We start from the raw sequence: 18,175 nt of genomic DNA on the forward strand, positions 1-18,175 counted from the left end.
ATCATGGAGATTATAGGACAGAAAGTAAATACACCTAGGTTTTATTTTTGGTTCCATTACTAACCAATGACTTGACAGGGAGTTCAGTCATTAACTTAGTTAATACTCATTGGCTTTATGCAAAGCATTGTCTTACATGCTACAAAGAAGAGGAATAATACATGATCATTTTCATCATTCTTACCTATCATATTATAAAACATTTATTAGACCCTTAATTTCATGTAGTGCTCTGCTAGCTGCAGTTCCATAACTACAGCTATCAGCCCACACAGCAGCAGACAATGCTGGAGAAATAGCTCTGTGGAGAAACAGGTCATTATCAAAGCCCATAAGAAATGCAAAGCCAGGTAAATTGAAAGAATAGCCTAGGTACAAAAAAGGGATGTTGTGTTTTAAGAAGTAATTGTTTTCTGTGACAGAGTAAGACTTCAGGGAAGATCACTTCTGGGACCTTTTTAGCCTTCTGATGATAGTGAGTTCTTAATGTAAAGGTCACTAATTCATTCAACAAACAGTGTTAGGTTCCTGGGCATTTAAAAATGTGTGACAGTCCCAACTTTCCAAAAGCTCAGCTTAGACAGCCCAGAGTGACAGAAGAGAGCACAGGGGCCACGTGACTAAGAAGGGGCATTTCATCCACACTGCTTCTTGAAAGAAGGGTGTTCCTGCTGCATCTGGGAGAGCAAACATGAATTAGCTAGACTGGACCAACTATGGGAAAGACAGGCTTCTAGACTTCTAGACAAAGAGGTGCCTCTGCAAACACAGGGGTGAGTGAGCAGCTTCTTTGGGGAACTGAAATTAATGCTTCAAAATAACTCAAAGTTACATCATGGCTAAAAGGATTTATTTTCTGCTTAAACTGTACAGACCTGGTAATTATTAGATCCAGTAACAAATTCTCAGGATAGGTGGAAAAATTTAAGTGGGAACACAAGGAAAGGCCACCTAAATTGTTTGAAACGGATGAATGAGAAAAAGTTAAAGAAATTATGATTGAGTTCATTCCTGCCTGAGAAAAGTTTAGTGTGGACTTCACCTACAATAGCAAAAGCTCTCCAGCATAAAGATGACTACCTCCCAGACCCAATGACTCTGCGCTTTGGGTCTGTCTTTGCCAAGAGCTCCAAGGCCGCTCCTGCTCCAGGCACATTTGTAACTTCGAGCAGCCCACAGCCAAGAGTAGGAAACTCCAGCGAGGGAGCTGGATCCTATCTCATAGAAGCACCGTTCCTCACCTATCTCAGGTTCATCTTCCCCGTTATCTCCACGGACAACTCCAATTTCTTATCTTATCAGTCTCTTCCCAGCCCTCTCTTGGGTATTACTTTGAAGGCCCAGGGCAGCTGCCCTTGAAAGTGACTGACACCCGCCACAAAGACCCATTCCTATCTTACTGGGAGACCCTGTCCTCCCTTCAATGGGGAAGGGACCCAAGAAGAGTGAGGAAAGGGAGAAGTTGGGTTGCGTCCCCAAGCCCCAGCCAAATTTCCGTCTCTTTTTCAACTGAGTCACCAGGGATGGAGAGGGTGAGGTTCCATAATTCAAGCAGCAACCCTCGTGGCAAGAGCTTAACCTAGTCCGCAGGATCGCCGTGCAGCCGCAAGCTCAGCCTCGTGCCAGGGCTAGCGCCGCCTCTCCCGCGACCCCGGCAGCGGGGCTTGTGTCTACAGGGACCTCTCCGGCTTGCCTCCCTGGTGCCCCAACTGGGTTACCTGTGCGGGGGTCTGCGACGCACAGGAGCAGCCCCCAGAGGGCCCACGTCCCCCAGAGCCACAAGTGTCCCATCGCGGCGCCAATTCCGCAAAGCCTAAGCCCACCGCTCGCTCGCAGCCGCCGCCAGCGTCCCGGCTCTGCCGTCTAGCGCGCCCGCCGCGTCCCACGCGCGCAGGCGGACTCGGCCGCCCCAGAGCCGCCCCGCCCCCGCCCGCCCGGGCGCCCCCGGGCTTTACGCGCAGACGCAACCCCCTTCACCCGGGAACGCAGCCGACACCGGCCCGTCAGTAACCATCGAACCTCCACACTCAGAGTTGGTTGCTAACGGCCCACGGCTGCCTCCGCAGGTGTAACAGCCCCACTTTTTCTTGGCAAGAGAGGTCAACAGGCAAGTTTTCCGACAATCTCGCCTTTTCTGTCCTCCCTCCCGTCCTTCCCCTCCTCTCACCCCCTTCCTTCCTCCCTTCCTTCCTTTCTCTCTTCTTCTTCCCTACCCCCCCCCCCCCGCCCCCGGCCATTTCTGGACCTGTACACTTTCCTCTGCCTGTCTGCCTTGGTTACTAATCATGCCCAGGTAAGCCTCAAAGTCCACCTAATACGCAAACCCCACGCAGTTTCCCCTTTCCATTCATATAAGTTCGTGCTCTCCCTTTAACTGACAATCATACTAAGGTTTATTGGTCTCTGGGCACGTCCCCAAACACGCGCCTTGGAGACTTCAACCCACAATAGTTCCAAAAGGACTATTACTATTATTATGATCCCCATCGTTACAAGCCATAGACTGAGGCGAAGGTTAAGTAACTTGCCCGAGGCCGTATACCTAAAGTGTACAGCGAGGACTCAAGCAGAGTGACTCTAGAGCCAGGGCTCTTATGCCCGCCGCTGGCCCCTATTCGGCAGACTTCTAGCGAAGGCTTGCAATGCTTAGGACATCCTTATACTAAAAACTATTCATTATTTATCTGAAATTCGTATTTAATTCGGCATTCTGTATTTTTATTTACTAAGTCTGACAACTCTAGTTGGGCGGGAAGAGAGAAGAAATAGAAGAGAGAACTTAAAATCAGTGAAATAAATAAAATTAAGTCCTTGCTCTTCAGAAGTTTTATCTACCTCATTGGGGTTAAATTTTTTTTGTTAGATTTAGTTAATTATAGTCGTCTTATAATTTTGTGCAAACGGACTGTCACCACTCTACTGAAAGCAGTGCCAGCAAAGGTACCCTGACCTTCCGTACTTCTTTTGGAACTCTCTGTAGCATGTGACACTGTCGACATCTTTCTTGAAATTCCATTCCTCCTAATAGTCTTGGGTTTCTTCCTGCTTCTCCAGTCACTTCTAATATTTTTCTCTTCCATCTTCTTTTGAAAATTGGTATTCCTGCAGGGTTTTTTTTTCACCCTTCCCGAACTCTGCTATTTAGAAGCAGACCAATTAGCAGAAAATCAGCTAATTGAATGCCAATTTGCTAATTATTTGCCAAATTTACTAAATTTAAAGATAGCAATGTTGTAGAACAATAATAAGCAGCTTTAACAAAAATATTCACTTTAGGTTATTAGCTGTGAAATATGTAGAAGTATATATTTCACTATCAATAACCAAAATAAAAATTAATGTGGGAATTTCTATATGGAATTGTTTGGTTAATTTTGATTTATTTCTGGTGCTTTCAAATTAAAGTTAAATTAATCTAAATTAAATTTTAGATGACTTCACTAAAAAGTGAATTCAATTTTATTAAAAATCCTGATTTTTGCACATGCTTTTAAATTTATAAATTTAAATTGAATATAAGACATAAGCTAAATGATACTAAAAAGAATATTTACGATTCTTTTAGTATTAAAAAAGTAGAAAATATCATTCAACAGTATTATGAAATAAGTTAGAAGTAGGTGAAAAATCTTGTCACAGACATACACTGAAGTTGTGATTTCTAATCAGGAATCATTGAAATAGGTAGACTTTCTTTAAAGAAAGGATCTATATTGTTTATAACAAAAAGGAAAACTTTTCTTAAGTTTTGGATATATCAATAAAGTGATTAGGGACCTTTTATGTTGATTTCTGTTTTGCCAAACTTTTAATACTTTTAAGATTGTTTCACAAAATTCTTCGAGTATATCCACCAGCAAATGGTATCCACCAGCAAATGACATTATAAGGTGGTTATTCCTATTGTGTTTTATTTCATTTTTCTACTTGACTTGTACTAACCACACGGTCCCTTCCAGATTAAAATGGTCCCTTCCAGATATTTTTACTTCCTGTACACCTAGTCTTGTAACAAGTTAGCTATATATGTAAGTATGTACAAATATATATACAAACATACATTTATATATGTGTATATGTACATAATATATACACATATCTGTATATAATATGACATTATGAATATTACATATTGTAATATGAAAAATGTGTGTATAGTTTTTCTATATATTTCACCATCAGTAACCAAAATCAAATAGTCTTGTTCAAGCTGCTAAATATTTATGTTAAACTGCATTCATTTAATTTAGCAAACTTGGCAAATTAACATTCAACAAATTGATCATTTGGCTAATTGGCTTTAGGAAAATTGATATTTCAACAAATAGCCTGCTTTCCTGTCATATAATACCTAAATTTCTTAAAGAGCCAAGCACTGTAATTTACATTAATAGATTTTTACTCAATTCTTCTTGAATGAATGAGGATCTTTAACATTTCTATTATAAGTAGTGCGTATTTATACGATAAATCAATGTCCTGAAAAATATAGCAGTGAGATTTTTTAATCTTAAATTAACATAAGTGACAATAAATAATTATAACTAGATGGAAATTTGTATAACTAAAACATCAACTTGGAACCACAAAAAGTGGTTATGTAGCTTACATGACTAATGATTTAAATTGTATTCATCTTTAGAATCTTTAAACCTTTGCAATACAGACTCATCATAGAACATGGACATGGGGAAACGTGAAAAGAGAATCCTAACTACCAAACTGTGTGCTTCTTTTGTAAGTTTTTAAAACATCTAGCTCTAATAAAAACCTGCCTATAGGGCCAGCATCATGGGAATATGACTTGTGCAGTCTCATAGGGCCCCACGTTTGGTTTAGTGCTCTGCTGTCACCATCCTGAAATCCTTAATACTTTCTGAATGAGGAGGAATCTCTATTTTCATTTTGTCTGGGATCTCACAATTATATAGATGGTCCTGCCTGCCCTTATGATGAAAAAAAAGACAGGTTTTTAACTTGTTGATCCTTCGATGTAAACATAATAAGAAAAAGTGATAACTCTTGCAGAACTAGAAAGAATAAGGAATTCACTGACTTGGAAAATGAGCTGTGTGCTGGAGCCTGATTTTGAATCTGCACCTAATTGTGAGAGATGGTGAACAAAATGAAGTACCTACAAAACAATAGTTTGCCTTCAACAATTAATTCAGTATACTAGGCATTAAGAATATGGCAGTAATTTTTTTAAAAAAATCTCTGTTCTCATGGAACTTATATTTTTAGTGGAAGCAGACAATAAACAAAATAAATGAGTAAAATATACAGTATGTTAGGAAGTAATGCATGCTAGAGAGAAAAAAATATAGCAGGGAAGAATAGTGTGTGTGTGTGTGTGTGTGTGTGTAGGGTGTGATGGAGTTTTAGATAGGATGAACAGGAAGTTGTCGTGGAGAAAGTGAATTTTGAGTAAAGTTCTGAAGGTCTGAAGTGAGTAGCTGAGCCACGTGGACATCTGGGAGAAGAGCATTCTAGGCAACTGGGAGAACAAATGCCAATGAGTGAGGAGGGAGTGTGTCTGGTGTGCAGGAAAACCAGAGTGGCCGGAGTGGCCAGAACAAGCTAGGTGCTATAAGATGTGAGGTCAGAGAAGTAATGAGAAGAGGGGCAGGTCATGGAGGATCACGGATTTGACTCTGAGTGAGATGGGAATTCACTGTAGAATACTGAGCTGAAATGTGACATGCTTTAACTTATGGTTTCAAAGAAACACCAACTGCTATTTTGTTGCACTGGGGCAAGGGCAAATGCAGCAAGATCAATTAAATGGCTAGTGCAAATAATCTAGGCAAGAATAATGGTCACTTAGACCAGGATGGGAACAGTGTTGGTAGTGGGAAGTGGTCAGATTATGGATATATTTGAGAGCTGAGTTAACAGGATTTGCTGACAAGGAGTATGGAGGGTAAGAGGAAAAAAAGGAGTCAAACATGACTGCAAGAGTTTGGGCTTCAACACCCAGAAGTACGGGGGCCGTTAACTGCAGGGGAAGAATGTTGAAGGGGTGGGTTTGGGTGAGTGTATCAAGAGCTCATTTTGGACATATCAAGTTTAAGACCTATTAGACATCAAGTGAGATGTAAAATAGCAAGTTTGGTTTTGAATCTGAAGTTCAGGGGGAAATCCAGGTTGGAGATGGCAATCTGAGAATGATGAACATACATTTTAAAAACAGTGAGACCAAATGCAATCACCTAGAGAGTAGAATATAGATGGAAACATGAAAATATCAGAAGCCTGAGCCTTGGGAAACTCCAATATTTAGTAATGGGAAAGATGAGGAAAAACAAGCAAAGCTGACTGAGGAGGAGTGATCAAAGAGGCAGCAGAAAAATCACGTGAGAGTATTGTGGGAAGCCAAGTAGAGAAGTATTTTAAGGAGGAAGAAGTAATAACCATCAATTGTTCCTGCCATGTCAAGCAAGAAGAGCATGGAGAATACCTTTGGATTGAACAATGTGGAGCTTATTGGAAACTGATAAGAGTGGTTTTAGTAAAGTGGTGGGGGTGAAATCCTGATTGGAGTGGATTCCTGAAAGAATAGGGATAATTGGGGATTGTTTTAGAGTCTGCCTGACAAGATAAGCTAGAAGAGTTGGAGAATCAATAGCCCAGGGAAAAATAAAGTCACTGCAGGGAGCCAAGGGTGGTGGTCTTGAATTGAAGTGCGATCAATGAGAATGGTAGCATTTTTCTCCCAGCTACTTGAAATGTGCAGGCACAAGCAAGTGAGTAGGCAGCTTTGGGAAAGCTAGTGGCTTTACTCACTAGACTTTAAAATCGCTTTCCTATACTAAGATGACACTGTCAGCAGCAGCATTCACAGATAAAAAGTCAGGAAACTAGAAGGATGTTAAGGGGTAAAGAGGCTCTAAAACCTACTGATAGAATAAACCTTTGTTCTCGAGCAAGCCTGTGGGTTTGGGTTTGGTTTTTGCTGCCTTGGGAATTTTTGTGTCCATTGTTTGAAGTAGGCAGTTGTTATTTGGGGGGGGCACTCTTATTTCTCCCTTTTTTATATCATCCCAATTTCTCCTTTGTGGAATGATCTCTTCCCCATTAGATATAGTCTGTTGAGTCAAGGTGTGTGTGTGTGGTGTTGGGGGAGGTGACCCAGGGTAGGCCAATCAGATTCTCCCTGGAACTTGAATCTCAAGCAGAGGAACAGAGAGAGCGTGAATGCTGGAGTTTGTTTATTGCCTTGGAAGTGACCTGACCAGATTGGTCACACAAGCACTGTTTCAGAGGTTCTTTCCTTGCAGTCCTAGAAAATGCCTTAGCTCCTGCCTGTTTTCCACATTTTGATTTGCCAGGTTTCCCAGTGATAATGTAAGTTTTAGATATTCTTCCTATAAATTTCCATAGTTCTATAGTTTGCCAGTCAGTTACGGTTGTTTGCAACCCCCCAAAATTCTAATTAAGAAAACATTTTTATCAGTAAATCATGCTTTTAGAGGGAGGGAGGGGAGGTTTTGTATTCTCTTCTCTTTATTTCTCTTATTTTCATATTTCGTTATTTGGCAGGATGGAAAAGATCTGACATTATAACCACTATGCAATATTTGATTAAAAGGCATGTAAAAGAAGAACTCTAGATGGTTTTAGCAAGCAGTACAAGTACCTGTTTCTTGAACAAATTTTGGAAAAATATAGCATTAGTAATCGTGAATGAGCCACATTGGTACCTAGCTACATGGACTGATAGTAGAAATTAGCCCTGTATCATGGCTCAAAAGTTTCTTGTGCATGCTTATTATTTTTTATTATATATGAGTTGAAAGAAACAAATAACCTTTTTACAAGTATAACTTGTTTAAAAGCCCTGGAAAATGAGACAGACCATTTTGAAAAATGCAACACTGGGTAAAATGACTTAATAAGGTAGCAATGTTCTCAGAGGGCTGAATCACTTGGTAATTCTTCTTTTTTCCAAAACCCTACATAAATTTACATATGGAAGCTATATTGACCCCCAGTTTTTTTTAGACACAAAGTTATTAAGCCTCCCTTCCTCAAATAACTATCTACATGGTAGGATAATCCTAGCTGAGAAAACTTTTTCTAGTAGAGAACTGAGAACAAGTCAACCTCCTTTGAGCCTTTGCCAAAGGGTAATAAACAAATGCTTCAAAGTAGACAAAAAGCTGTTAATCTTGACTTTATATTATGAAACATTACACAGTATTTCCTGATCAAGTAAGTGCTGATGGTTTGTAATTTGTCGCTATTGCCCTCTTTCCTCTCTTTTAAAATAAATGGCAAATAAGGTTGAGTGAGAAAAAAAACACTGGGAAGGAACAAAAATCCAGTGTAACTGGTGATAGCAAATTGGGGGGAAGGTAGTGCGAGATGAGTTTGGAGAGAGAGGCAGGGGCAAATCAGAAAAGCTTTTAGGACTCAAGTAAGGAGTTGTCCAACTTTAAGTGGAGGTGGGTGACTTGACTGATTCATGTTTCAGAAAATGCACTGTAGCTGCTACATGTTAAGGGATTAAATTAGAGACAAGAATGGAAATAAGATCAGTTTAGGATGCTATTGTGGTGGTCTAGACTAGAGATAGTGAAGATGGAACTAGAATGGCAGTATTGGAATTGTTAAAAAATGGGCAGATTCCTGGATATGGGTTGGAGATAGCACTGCTATTAACTTTTGGAATGGATTCACGGGGTAAGGGAAGCCTGGGATGCTCTAGGTTTTGGGTGTTAATGCCTGGTGGATGGTGGAAAGGCTGGAGGAGGTTCTGTTTTGGGGTAGAAGGTCCATACTCCTGATTTGCCCAACTTGAGCTCAAGGTGCCAATGAGGAGAAGGGTTGCTTAGAGGCTAAGAGCACGGGTTTGGGAGGCAGAGTGCCTGGGCTGCATTCTTCACTCTGCCACTCAGTAGCCGGGAAGCCTTGGACAAGCTATTGAACATCTCTATGCCTCAGGGTTTTTTTATGTAAAATGAGAATAACAGAACTTACCTGATAGTGTTGTTTTGAGAAGTAAATGACTTCGTAAGTGTAAAATGTTTAGAATAGTCCCTAGCATATGGTAAGCTCTCAACAAATGCTAACTATTCTTACAAACCAAGTGTAAATGTCAAGTAAGTGAACAAATGTGGGAGTTATTCATCAGCATATAGATGGAATTTAAAAACACAAAAATGGCTGAGATCCCTGAGGGCAGATGTTCATGAACTTAGATGGGAAAAAACTACAGCTGTATTTTCACTTTCCTCTAAGTGAAAATTTCCATTCCCTTTAATTATTAATGTAGACAACAAACCACAGTATTATTATTCAGTGTCTGCAACATCAGTATCACCCAAGGAAAGCATAGATATTTCCATGTGAGATTACAGTTGTTGGAGGTATCTTAAAACATCATTTATGCTCATTGCTACTTAAGGGAATTATTAGACCCACAATAAGACCACACATGACTATACTCTTCCTGTCTCAGACACTTGTGCATTAGTTAATGTGATGGTACACAAAGGCTACAGTGGTGTTATTTTTTAATAGACTATTTTTAGAGTAGTTTTAAGTTCACAAAATAAAATGAAAGGTACAGAAATTTCCCATATACCCACTGCCCCTCCATATGCAAAGCCTCCCCCATTATCAACATTCCCCATCAGAGTGGTACATTTGTTACAATTGATGAATCTACATTGATACATTATCACCTGAAGTCCATAGTTCAGTGTTCACTCTTGTACATTCTATGGGTTTGGACAAATTTATAATGACATGTATACACCACTAAAGTTTCATACAGAGTAGTTTCACTGCCCTAAAAATCCTCTGTACTCCTATTCATCCCTCCCTCCCCCAAATCCGTGACAACCACTGATCTTTTTACTGTCTCTATAGTTTTGCCATTTCCAGAGTATCATTTAGTTCGAATCATACAGTATTCAGTCTTTTCAGATTGGTTTCTCTCACTTAGTAATATGGATTTAAGTTTCTTCTATGTCTTTTCATGGCTTGATAGCTCATTTCTTTTGAGCACCGAATAATCTTCTGTTGTCTGGATGTACCATGGTTTATTTATCCATTCACCTAATGAAGGACATCATGGTTGCTTCCAAGTTTTGGCAGTTATGAATAAAGTTGCTGTAAACATTGTGTGCAGATTTTTTTTAAATAAATAAATTAATTAATTAACTGATTTATTTTTGACTGTGTTGGGTCTTCGTTGCTGTGCGTGGGCTTTCTCTAGTTGCGGCGAGCGGGGGCTACTCTTCGTTGCGGTGCACAGGCTTCTCATTGCGGTGGCTTCTCTTGTTGCGGAGCACGGGCTCTAGGCGTGCGGGCTTCAGTAGTTGTGGCTCATGGGCTCTAGAGCACAGGCTCAGTAGTTGTGGCACACGGGCTTAGTTGCTCCGCGGTATGTGGGATCTTCCCAGACCAGGGCTCGAACCCGTGTTCCCTGCATCGGCAGGCGGATTCTTAACCACTGCACCACCAGGGAAGCCCTTGTGTGCAGATTTTTATGAGAATATAATTTTCTTCTCCTTGGGTAAATACCAAGGAGTGTGACTGCTGGATCATGTGGTAAGAGTATGTTTAGTTTTGTAAGAAACCATTAAACTATCTTCCAAAGTGGCTGTACCATTTTGCATTCCTACCAGGAATGAGTGAAGGTTCCTGTTGCTCCACACCTTCCCCAGCATTTGGTATTGTGAGTGTTCTGGATTTTGGCTATTCTAATAGGTATGTAATGGTGTGTCATTATTGTCTTAATCTGCATCTCCCTGATGACACATGATGTAGAACATCTTTTCATATGTTATTTGCCATCTATAGATCTTCTCTGGTGGGGTGTCTGTTAAGGTTTTTGGCCATTTTAAAATCAGGTTGTTTGTTTTCTTATTGCAGAATTTTAGGGGTTCCCTGTATGTTTTGGATTATAATCCTTTATTGGAAATATTTTTTGCAAATATTTTCTCCCAGTCTGTGGCTTAACTTTTCATTCTCTTGACAGTGTCTTTTGCAGGGCAGAAATTTTAAATTTGAATGAAGTCCAGTTTATCGATTAGTTCTTTTATGGTTTGTGCCAACACAGTGTTCTTATTTTTAAAAATTCTTGCAAACAGCAGGCTTTTTCATGCAAGAAAATCTCAAGACAAAGAGCTAGGATACTCCCAAAACTTGGATTTGCCATTTAACAAAATTCTTTTCTCTAACATCCTATAAACTAAAGAGAGACTTTAGTTCAACCCTGTGCACTGAAAATGTTCAAGTTGGTTTTTGGACTGGAACAGAAGAGAAATTGTTGGAAGAGGTCAATGAATCAAGAATATGACCATTGGTTGACCCTCAAGATGGACCCAAGCAATCAGAGGCTCCTCACCCCCACCCCTGTCCTTGGAATATATATATTCTGCCCACTGTTCCCACAGTGGGAGCCGTTTTCAAGGATGCAGCCTTGAGAAGTAAGGTGTTGTGGAGACCATCTGGACTGAATATGTGACTGAACCCTGTAAAGGCCTCCATATACACTTTTAAAAAAGGGGGTGGGGGGAGGCAGGTGCAGAAATCTACTTGTCTTGAAGCTGCCCAAGATAAGCCTCACATGTAAGTTCCCTTATTTATTAAACCTTCCACCTACCAATCTGGAGTCATCTGCCTCTTTCTTCAGTCTCTCCTTGCCCTCCATGTATGGGGGCCAGTTTCAAATTTCACCTAGTTAGCTCCCAAGGTTTCAAACCAACAGAAATCTAGGAAAGGTTCTAATGTCAAATGTTTTGATACATTGTAGAATTATGGAACTATCCTAACATTTTGAAACAAGCAATGGAGGAATTAACAGCCTCACCATTCCCCTTGAGTATGCACCTGGAAGAAGAATTCTTATTTTGTGGGTTTCTTTGGAAACTATCAAGGCTGTTGACGTGTTGGAAATGGTGAAAAGTTGTTTTATTGCTATATTTTTTAAAAATTATTTTTCCAAACAAAACTTCAACTGGAAAAAAAGCATTATACTCCTTACATGACTGGTCCCAGCAATGCTTGGTAATATATCTGGTATTGCTACCTTAATGGAATAGGAAGCACCTCATGATGTCATCACTTCTTGTTTTTTCACACAGACATGCACCAGGAATTAAGACTTTTCTTCTAATCTTGGGAGAAGCTTTGCCAACCATCATAGAAGTCATCAACATTATCCTCTGATAATTCCTCTGAATCATTGCATTTTTAAAAGTGTCAATAAGAGGACCGGGTTAGGAAGTCCATCTTTACCAAATAGTTCACTGGCTTTCCCAGAGAATGAGACCTAAGTGCTTGTTTGAATGAAAGACAGTTGCTTTACTTTTTCTGAAAGAAAAGAAATTCCACACTCAATACCTTGAAAAGAATGATTTATCCTTGTGCTGACTCACCTGGCAGTTATTTTTTCATCATATGAATGAGATAAAGCATTCATTTCAAGCCCATTATGGTTTCTACTTTAAAATAAAAAATTGTGAGCTCTCTAGGATTAGCAGCTGATTGGGAAGACCAGAACAGAGACTGACATCCTTTCCAAACTTTGAAATGCTGGAGAAGGTGCTTTACCCTGAGATGGCTATCAATTTTTCTAAAAAAAGAAATCTATGGACACCTAGGAACTACTGAGGACTCCTTCAGAAGTTATTAAAGCTGAACCACAGATCTATAACCCTTTTCTTCCTGATATAAACTCTATCAAAGATTTTGTCCTAGCTTATGACCTTTGATCTTAGAACCAAATCATATTAGATTTAAACACAAAAAGGCTTTGAGAATTCTGGTGTTCTTTGAGACAAGATTTTTGGCCTTGTAAAGTAAGGTAAAGAAGCTTTAACTCCATTTGCAAAAATATATATATCTTAACCAATCAAGAGTTTCAGTACTTGCAACCATTAAAACAAAAAAATTGAAATTGATAGAATGTCCCACATACCATGTATAGATGATGTATATATGTTGTCCTGTTGAATACCATCTCACAATTTAATGTTCTTATACAAGTTAATAAATAACTTGAATAAGACTTTACACTGATATTTTAAAATAATAAGACATGAAGCTTACCTGTTTGAAATACATTGCCTTATTTTTGCGTTAATAAAGAGGAATATCATGCATTTATTTGGAAATATCTTATAATTATATTTTAGTATAGTTTTCCTGTATAATTCTAAGAATTTTACTTTGTGCATTTAAATATATTAGTCTGGGAGAGGATTCATAGGCTTCACTTTACTGCTAAAGTAACACAAAAACAGCTAAGAATCCTTGATTTAGGGAGAGAGTGCAGGTAGAGAAAAAACTAAATCACGTGATTAGGATTTGAGGCACTCTAACAATTAGAGGTCTAGCCGAAGTCAGCAAACAAGACAGAAAGCAGCCGTGAGTTAGGCGGAAAGCCAGATAGTTTTGTAGCCCAGAAATCAAGGAAAGAATGTGTCTGAGGAAGGAGAGTGGTCACTTGTTACAGTGCTGCCAAGAGGTTGATTAAGGTAGTCTCTCTTGACCTTGACATGAATAGTTTCACTGGAATGTAATTTCCATGAGTGAATGAGCGGCAGGTGAAGAAGTGGAGACAGTTCCTAGAGACAACTCAGTGATGCCGCCTTCCTTGCTTTGAATGGGAGCAGAGAAATGGGGCGGTTCCTTGAGGGAGATCTGTGATCAAGACATGGTTTTTATGAAAGAGGGACACTACTGCGCTAAGTGTGCTGCTAGAGAGAAACTTCTGACGGAAGAGGGGGACAACCACAGGAGGGCAATCATTGAGAAAGAGAGAGAAGCACAGAGCACAGGCAGAGGAAAGGCTGGATGTGTGGGTACAGATTCAGGAAGGCTGGTAGTTTTGGTGATGGCGTGATGCTGGGTTCTTGTCTGATTGCACCTGTCCCTTGATAAAGCATAAGGCAGTGTTGCTAGTACAGGGGAGGAGTATGAAATAAGCATTTCAGGGGAGTGGGAAAATGTATATATTCAATTCTAGAAAAGCGTAGGAGAGTTCTTAAGCAGTGAAAAGTGTTCATTGAGATTTGTGATCATTTCTTCTTTTCAAAATTTTACTTTGAAAAATTTCAAACCTATCTGAAATAAGCATTTACATCCTCTTCTGTTAGATTCACATGTTCTTTCTCTCTCTCCATATTAAATATATATACATTTCTGTTGTTGAACCATTGGAGAGTTAGTTACGATGTGACGCTTCACCCCTAAATGCTTCACCATGGAACAAGGTCATTCTACTTGAATACAAATGTAACATTCAGGAATTTTAACAGTGCCACAGTTCACTAATAATGTTCTTAATAGTTGTTTTATTTATTTATTTACACATTGCTTTAAATACTAATGTATCTTCATTCTCTTTTAACATAGAATGGTTCCTGATCTTTGTGTCTTTTTTTTTTTAGTCTTTCATTCTTTCTTGACATTAACATTTTCGAAAAGTTCATTCCAGTTGTTTTTGAGAATGTTGTTATTTTAGAGTGGAGCTTACAGAAGGGTTGTGTGATTTTCCTCAACAGAGTTCAGGTGATCAGGTGCATGGCAGCGAGGAAGCGCTCAGGGTAACTTTGTTTAAGCACGACTGTGTGTGCGATTAGAAAAAAAGAAGAGAGAAGTTCAGGGTAATTGTATAGGAGTTCTAATGATAAACCATCAAATCTAAGCGGGTAGGGAGGGAAGAGAGAACATGAAGGGAGTGATGGATAATAATGATAAAGGGGTCATTAACTGACGAGGTCTCTACAAAGTCTCTGTAAAGTGAAAGAATTGTATCAGGAACATAGGAAATGCAGCTGATCAGTGAAAGCCTCAGTGCTTTTTCATGAAATACGTCTGCTGAAAACCCGATGTTTATGGATGGGGTAAAATATGGGAGATAGATTCCATACACAAAACTGTTTTATGAGCACCATCACAAGGAGAAAAGTACAGCATATATATAAGGACTTAAAAGTCCTTTACCGTAACTTTGACTTTATGTCACACCTCCGAAGAGGAGTGCCCATAATTCCCATACTTTATTATACTCCCAGCATCCCTAGCGGAAAGGAGATGTGTTACTGATAGGCAACTGCACGTAGAACATTTAAGTGACTAATGAAGTCTTTAAGCACAATAGCGGTAGAACTGAGAAGACCAGAGCACTCACTTACATACTGTACTAGCCACACTGAACACTCCCCAAATCCAACGATGTGTATCACTACCTAAATCACCCACAGTCACACAGGCTGTGGTTTAATGGACATCTCTATTTCAATTACTCTATTTAGTGCCTCTTACCCTGCCAAAGCCCAACTTTGATATAACTAGCTGCCTAGGAAGGATAAATTCTCAAAGCTGTGCCCTCCACAAATAATTTTAGAATACGAAGCTATAAAGTAAATGAAAGGCATTTATTATCACTTAATTCTGGTGATCCCAGGCACAAAGCCAAAGCATTTATAGATGTGGTAAGTACCAGCTGCTGTACTCAAAACTATTTTATGAGCAACATTAAACCATGAGTGCAGATTCTGTCTGCCTTCATTTGTTGGCTTTCTTCACCACTGTCATCATAAGCCAACGTTCATTGAATGTCCACAGGGTTTGGAACTATATAATGCTCTATCTATGTACATATGTATATTTTTTAACAAAGTTACATAGTAAGAAAAAGGAAAATATGAATATTATTACCTTTTAAAAGGGCTTTCTGAGAGAGGAGCATAATGACAGGGAAAATATACTGGAAATTATTTTATTTATTAAGAATGTACATACTGTGCTTCTTTTTTGATAAAATAGCTGAAATAGAATCATTTCAGTTGTGGTGTATGCTATTTAAATCAATTTGCTGCCTGCATTACTAAATTGGCTTCAGAAAATGATCCCAGTAAAATAATATCTACATTATTATTATTCTTATCCCAGTAAAATAATATCTCAGTGTAGCTTCATCTTAATTTATACCAGAAGCACATTCTGAGGTCCTCATATTAAGCTTTAATTCAATTACACTTTCATCTTGAAAAAGCTGACTGGCCTGGATTTGGGCCTGTTGAAATGAGAACACATTTCAGTGAGCCCCAGAGAGGATCAAAATACAGGCTTCAAATGCCCCCTGGTGGTTGATAAGCAGAATAACCAAATATAATTCGAAGTCTGGGATAAACAGGTTTTCCCTATTGCCGTTTATTTATTAATTCATTTAAAAGAACATATCAAGAATTTACTGTTTCACACCGAAGAAGATAAGTATCTTTTGATACTTATCAAAAGATAAGTGGGATACAGTTTGTGTCATAGTAAAACGAGGGTAAAAAGATAATTTCAACTCACCCTGCTAAGTGCCATTATAGTGATTTTTTTTTCTATTCTGATCAAGTTATGCTGGTCTTTATTTTTGTAGGTATTCTCATGGCAATTAATATTATTTATAAATTCCTGAAAAATAAAAGCAGCTATTTTCCACACAAATGTAATTCATGTATCTAAATAAATCTAGAAGACACATAGTAAATAATTACCTATTTCTAGTTTCTCCTAGGAGTAACGTGAATCCATATTGCTTTTTCTGATTACCCAGATTGTTTTTTGTAATTATCCTACTAATATTTACAGTTTTAAAAATTATTTTCATTCTTTCCAGGTCAGCATTATCAGATCTATTGAGCAGATGAGGAAACTGAGGCAGAAGAGTCAGCCTTACCTGATAATCAGTATAATAGATGAGACCACAATTCAGATTGTCTGATTGCACCTCTTAGTTTTCTTGGAAGATTCATCCAATGACTTTTGTGTGGTTTCTAATGGTAAACATGGGGGGTTTTTATGGAGTCACTGAGTAACATGAGATAGCCATTTACAAGAAGGGTTAAAACACACACGCACACATTGGATCTTTTCCAACATCAGCTACTGAGCAGCTGTCACAATTCTCTTGAGTTGGATGGAGTCTTTTTTCAAGTTATGAAATGTCCCATATCCAATTACCAATCCCCAGAAAACCCAGGCCCTGGCTTTGCACTGCGCAACCAAATGATACACTTGTGATGCCAGAGCAAAGCGATTACATAAATAATTTACTTGAGTCTTCTTTAATCCTATACAAGAGCAGCTTATGGTAATCCTAATTAGTATTTTACTCACCCAGCACAGTCATGTAACAGTAATCTTCTATTGAATTTCCAACATTGAGCACGAAAGGGTGCAAGATTTTTAAAGAATGTGTTCCTAGTTTGCATAAATCAATGATGTGAGTCAAAATATACACAAAATTGGTTTATTTGAAAGGTATCAGTGTTCTAGATGCAAACTATAAGATACTTTCTAAGATGTCAAAAAAACCCTAGAGGTGGTGGGGGAGTTCTCAGCATTATCATTTTAAATCTAGGCTCTTTAGTATCATAAACTATTACATATTTTCGATTCAGCTATTTTTGTTCCATTTCAAAATATTTTCATAATAACTTGTTTTCCATTTTCTCATATTTGCTTTTGAGCTATTAAAAGTTATTTCTATGAGCAATTTTTGATTCGCTTTCATATACAATACTATGAAATAAAAACTACTCATTTTTAACATTTATGTACCATTTAAGATTGTTTCCTTTTTGATAATCGGTAGCAGAATGGTGAATATAACTGTCTTTACTTTGGATCATTGCTTTATAAGAGATGAGGTGAAACAAAAAATTGTTTGGGGTAGTTGTATGATTTTTGTGTATCTTGGACTCAAAATTTACATAATTAAGTCCAGTTGGTTCAATGACTACACTTAAACTATAAATTCATCAGAAATATAAAGTTGTATCTCTAGAACATGAACCAAAAATTAACATAAAGGCTTTCCTCAGCTACACTCAATTGTTACCTTCTTTGGTGCTCCTATAATGTTCATTCACTAGTCCATTCATATATTAATTCCTTTGTCCATTCATCCACAAATGAGTATCATACAAAGTAAAAATTAGTCATGTTTCCTTCCCTCCAGGAGATGCATGCTGAAGTTGGAAAACCAGTGTTGAAATTAGGCACAGGTGCTTCTTACAGAAAAACAATGGTGGGGAACCTAAACCAGAGCAAGAAACGTCAGAATGTTTCGGCAATGACTCAAGCTGAATTTTGAAGGGCAAGTAGGAATGCCGTAAGTAGAAAGGCTTTCCAGGTTGGTGGATTTTCCAATGTATTA

General features: G+C 38.6%; 1 protein-coding gene across 1 annotated transcript in view; it reads right to left on the reverse strand.

The window, feature by feature from the left end:
• The window catches only part of PKHD1L1 (PKHD1 like 1), a 150,916-nt gene extending 149,125 nt beyond the window's left edge, over positions 1-1,791 (reverse strand). Inside the window, exon 1 of the mRNA XM_059901432.1 lies at positions 1,719-1,791. Coding sequence (XP_059757415.1) covers positions 1,719-1,791 — 73 coding nt within the window. The remainder of the gene's footprint in view (positions 1-1,718) is intronic.
• Between the last annotated feature and the right edge of the window lie 16,384 nt (positions 1,792-18,175).

This window comes from Balaenoptera ricei, chromosome 17 (genome assembly GCF_028023285.1).
Source record: "Balaenoptera ricei isolate mBalRic1 chromosome 17, mBalRic1.hap2, whole genome shotgun sequence".
Taxonomy (NCBI): domain Eukaryota; kingdom Metazoa; phylum Chordata; class Mammalia; order Artiodactyla; family Balaenopteridae; genus Balaenoptera; species Balaenoptera ricei.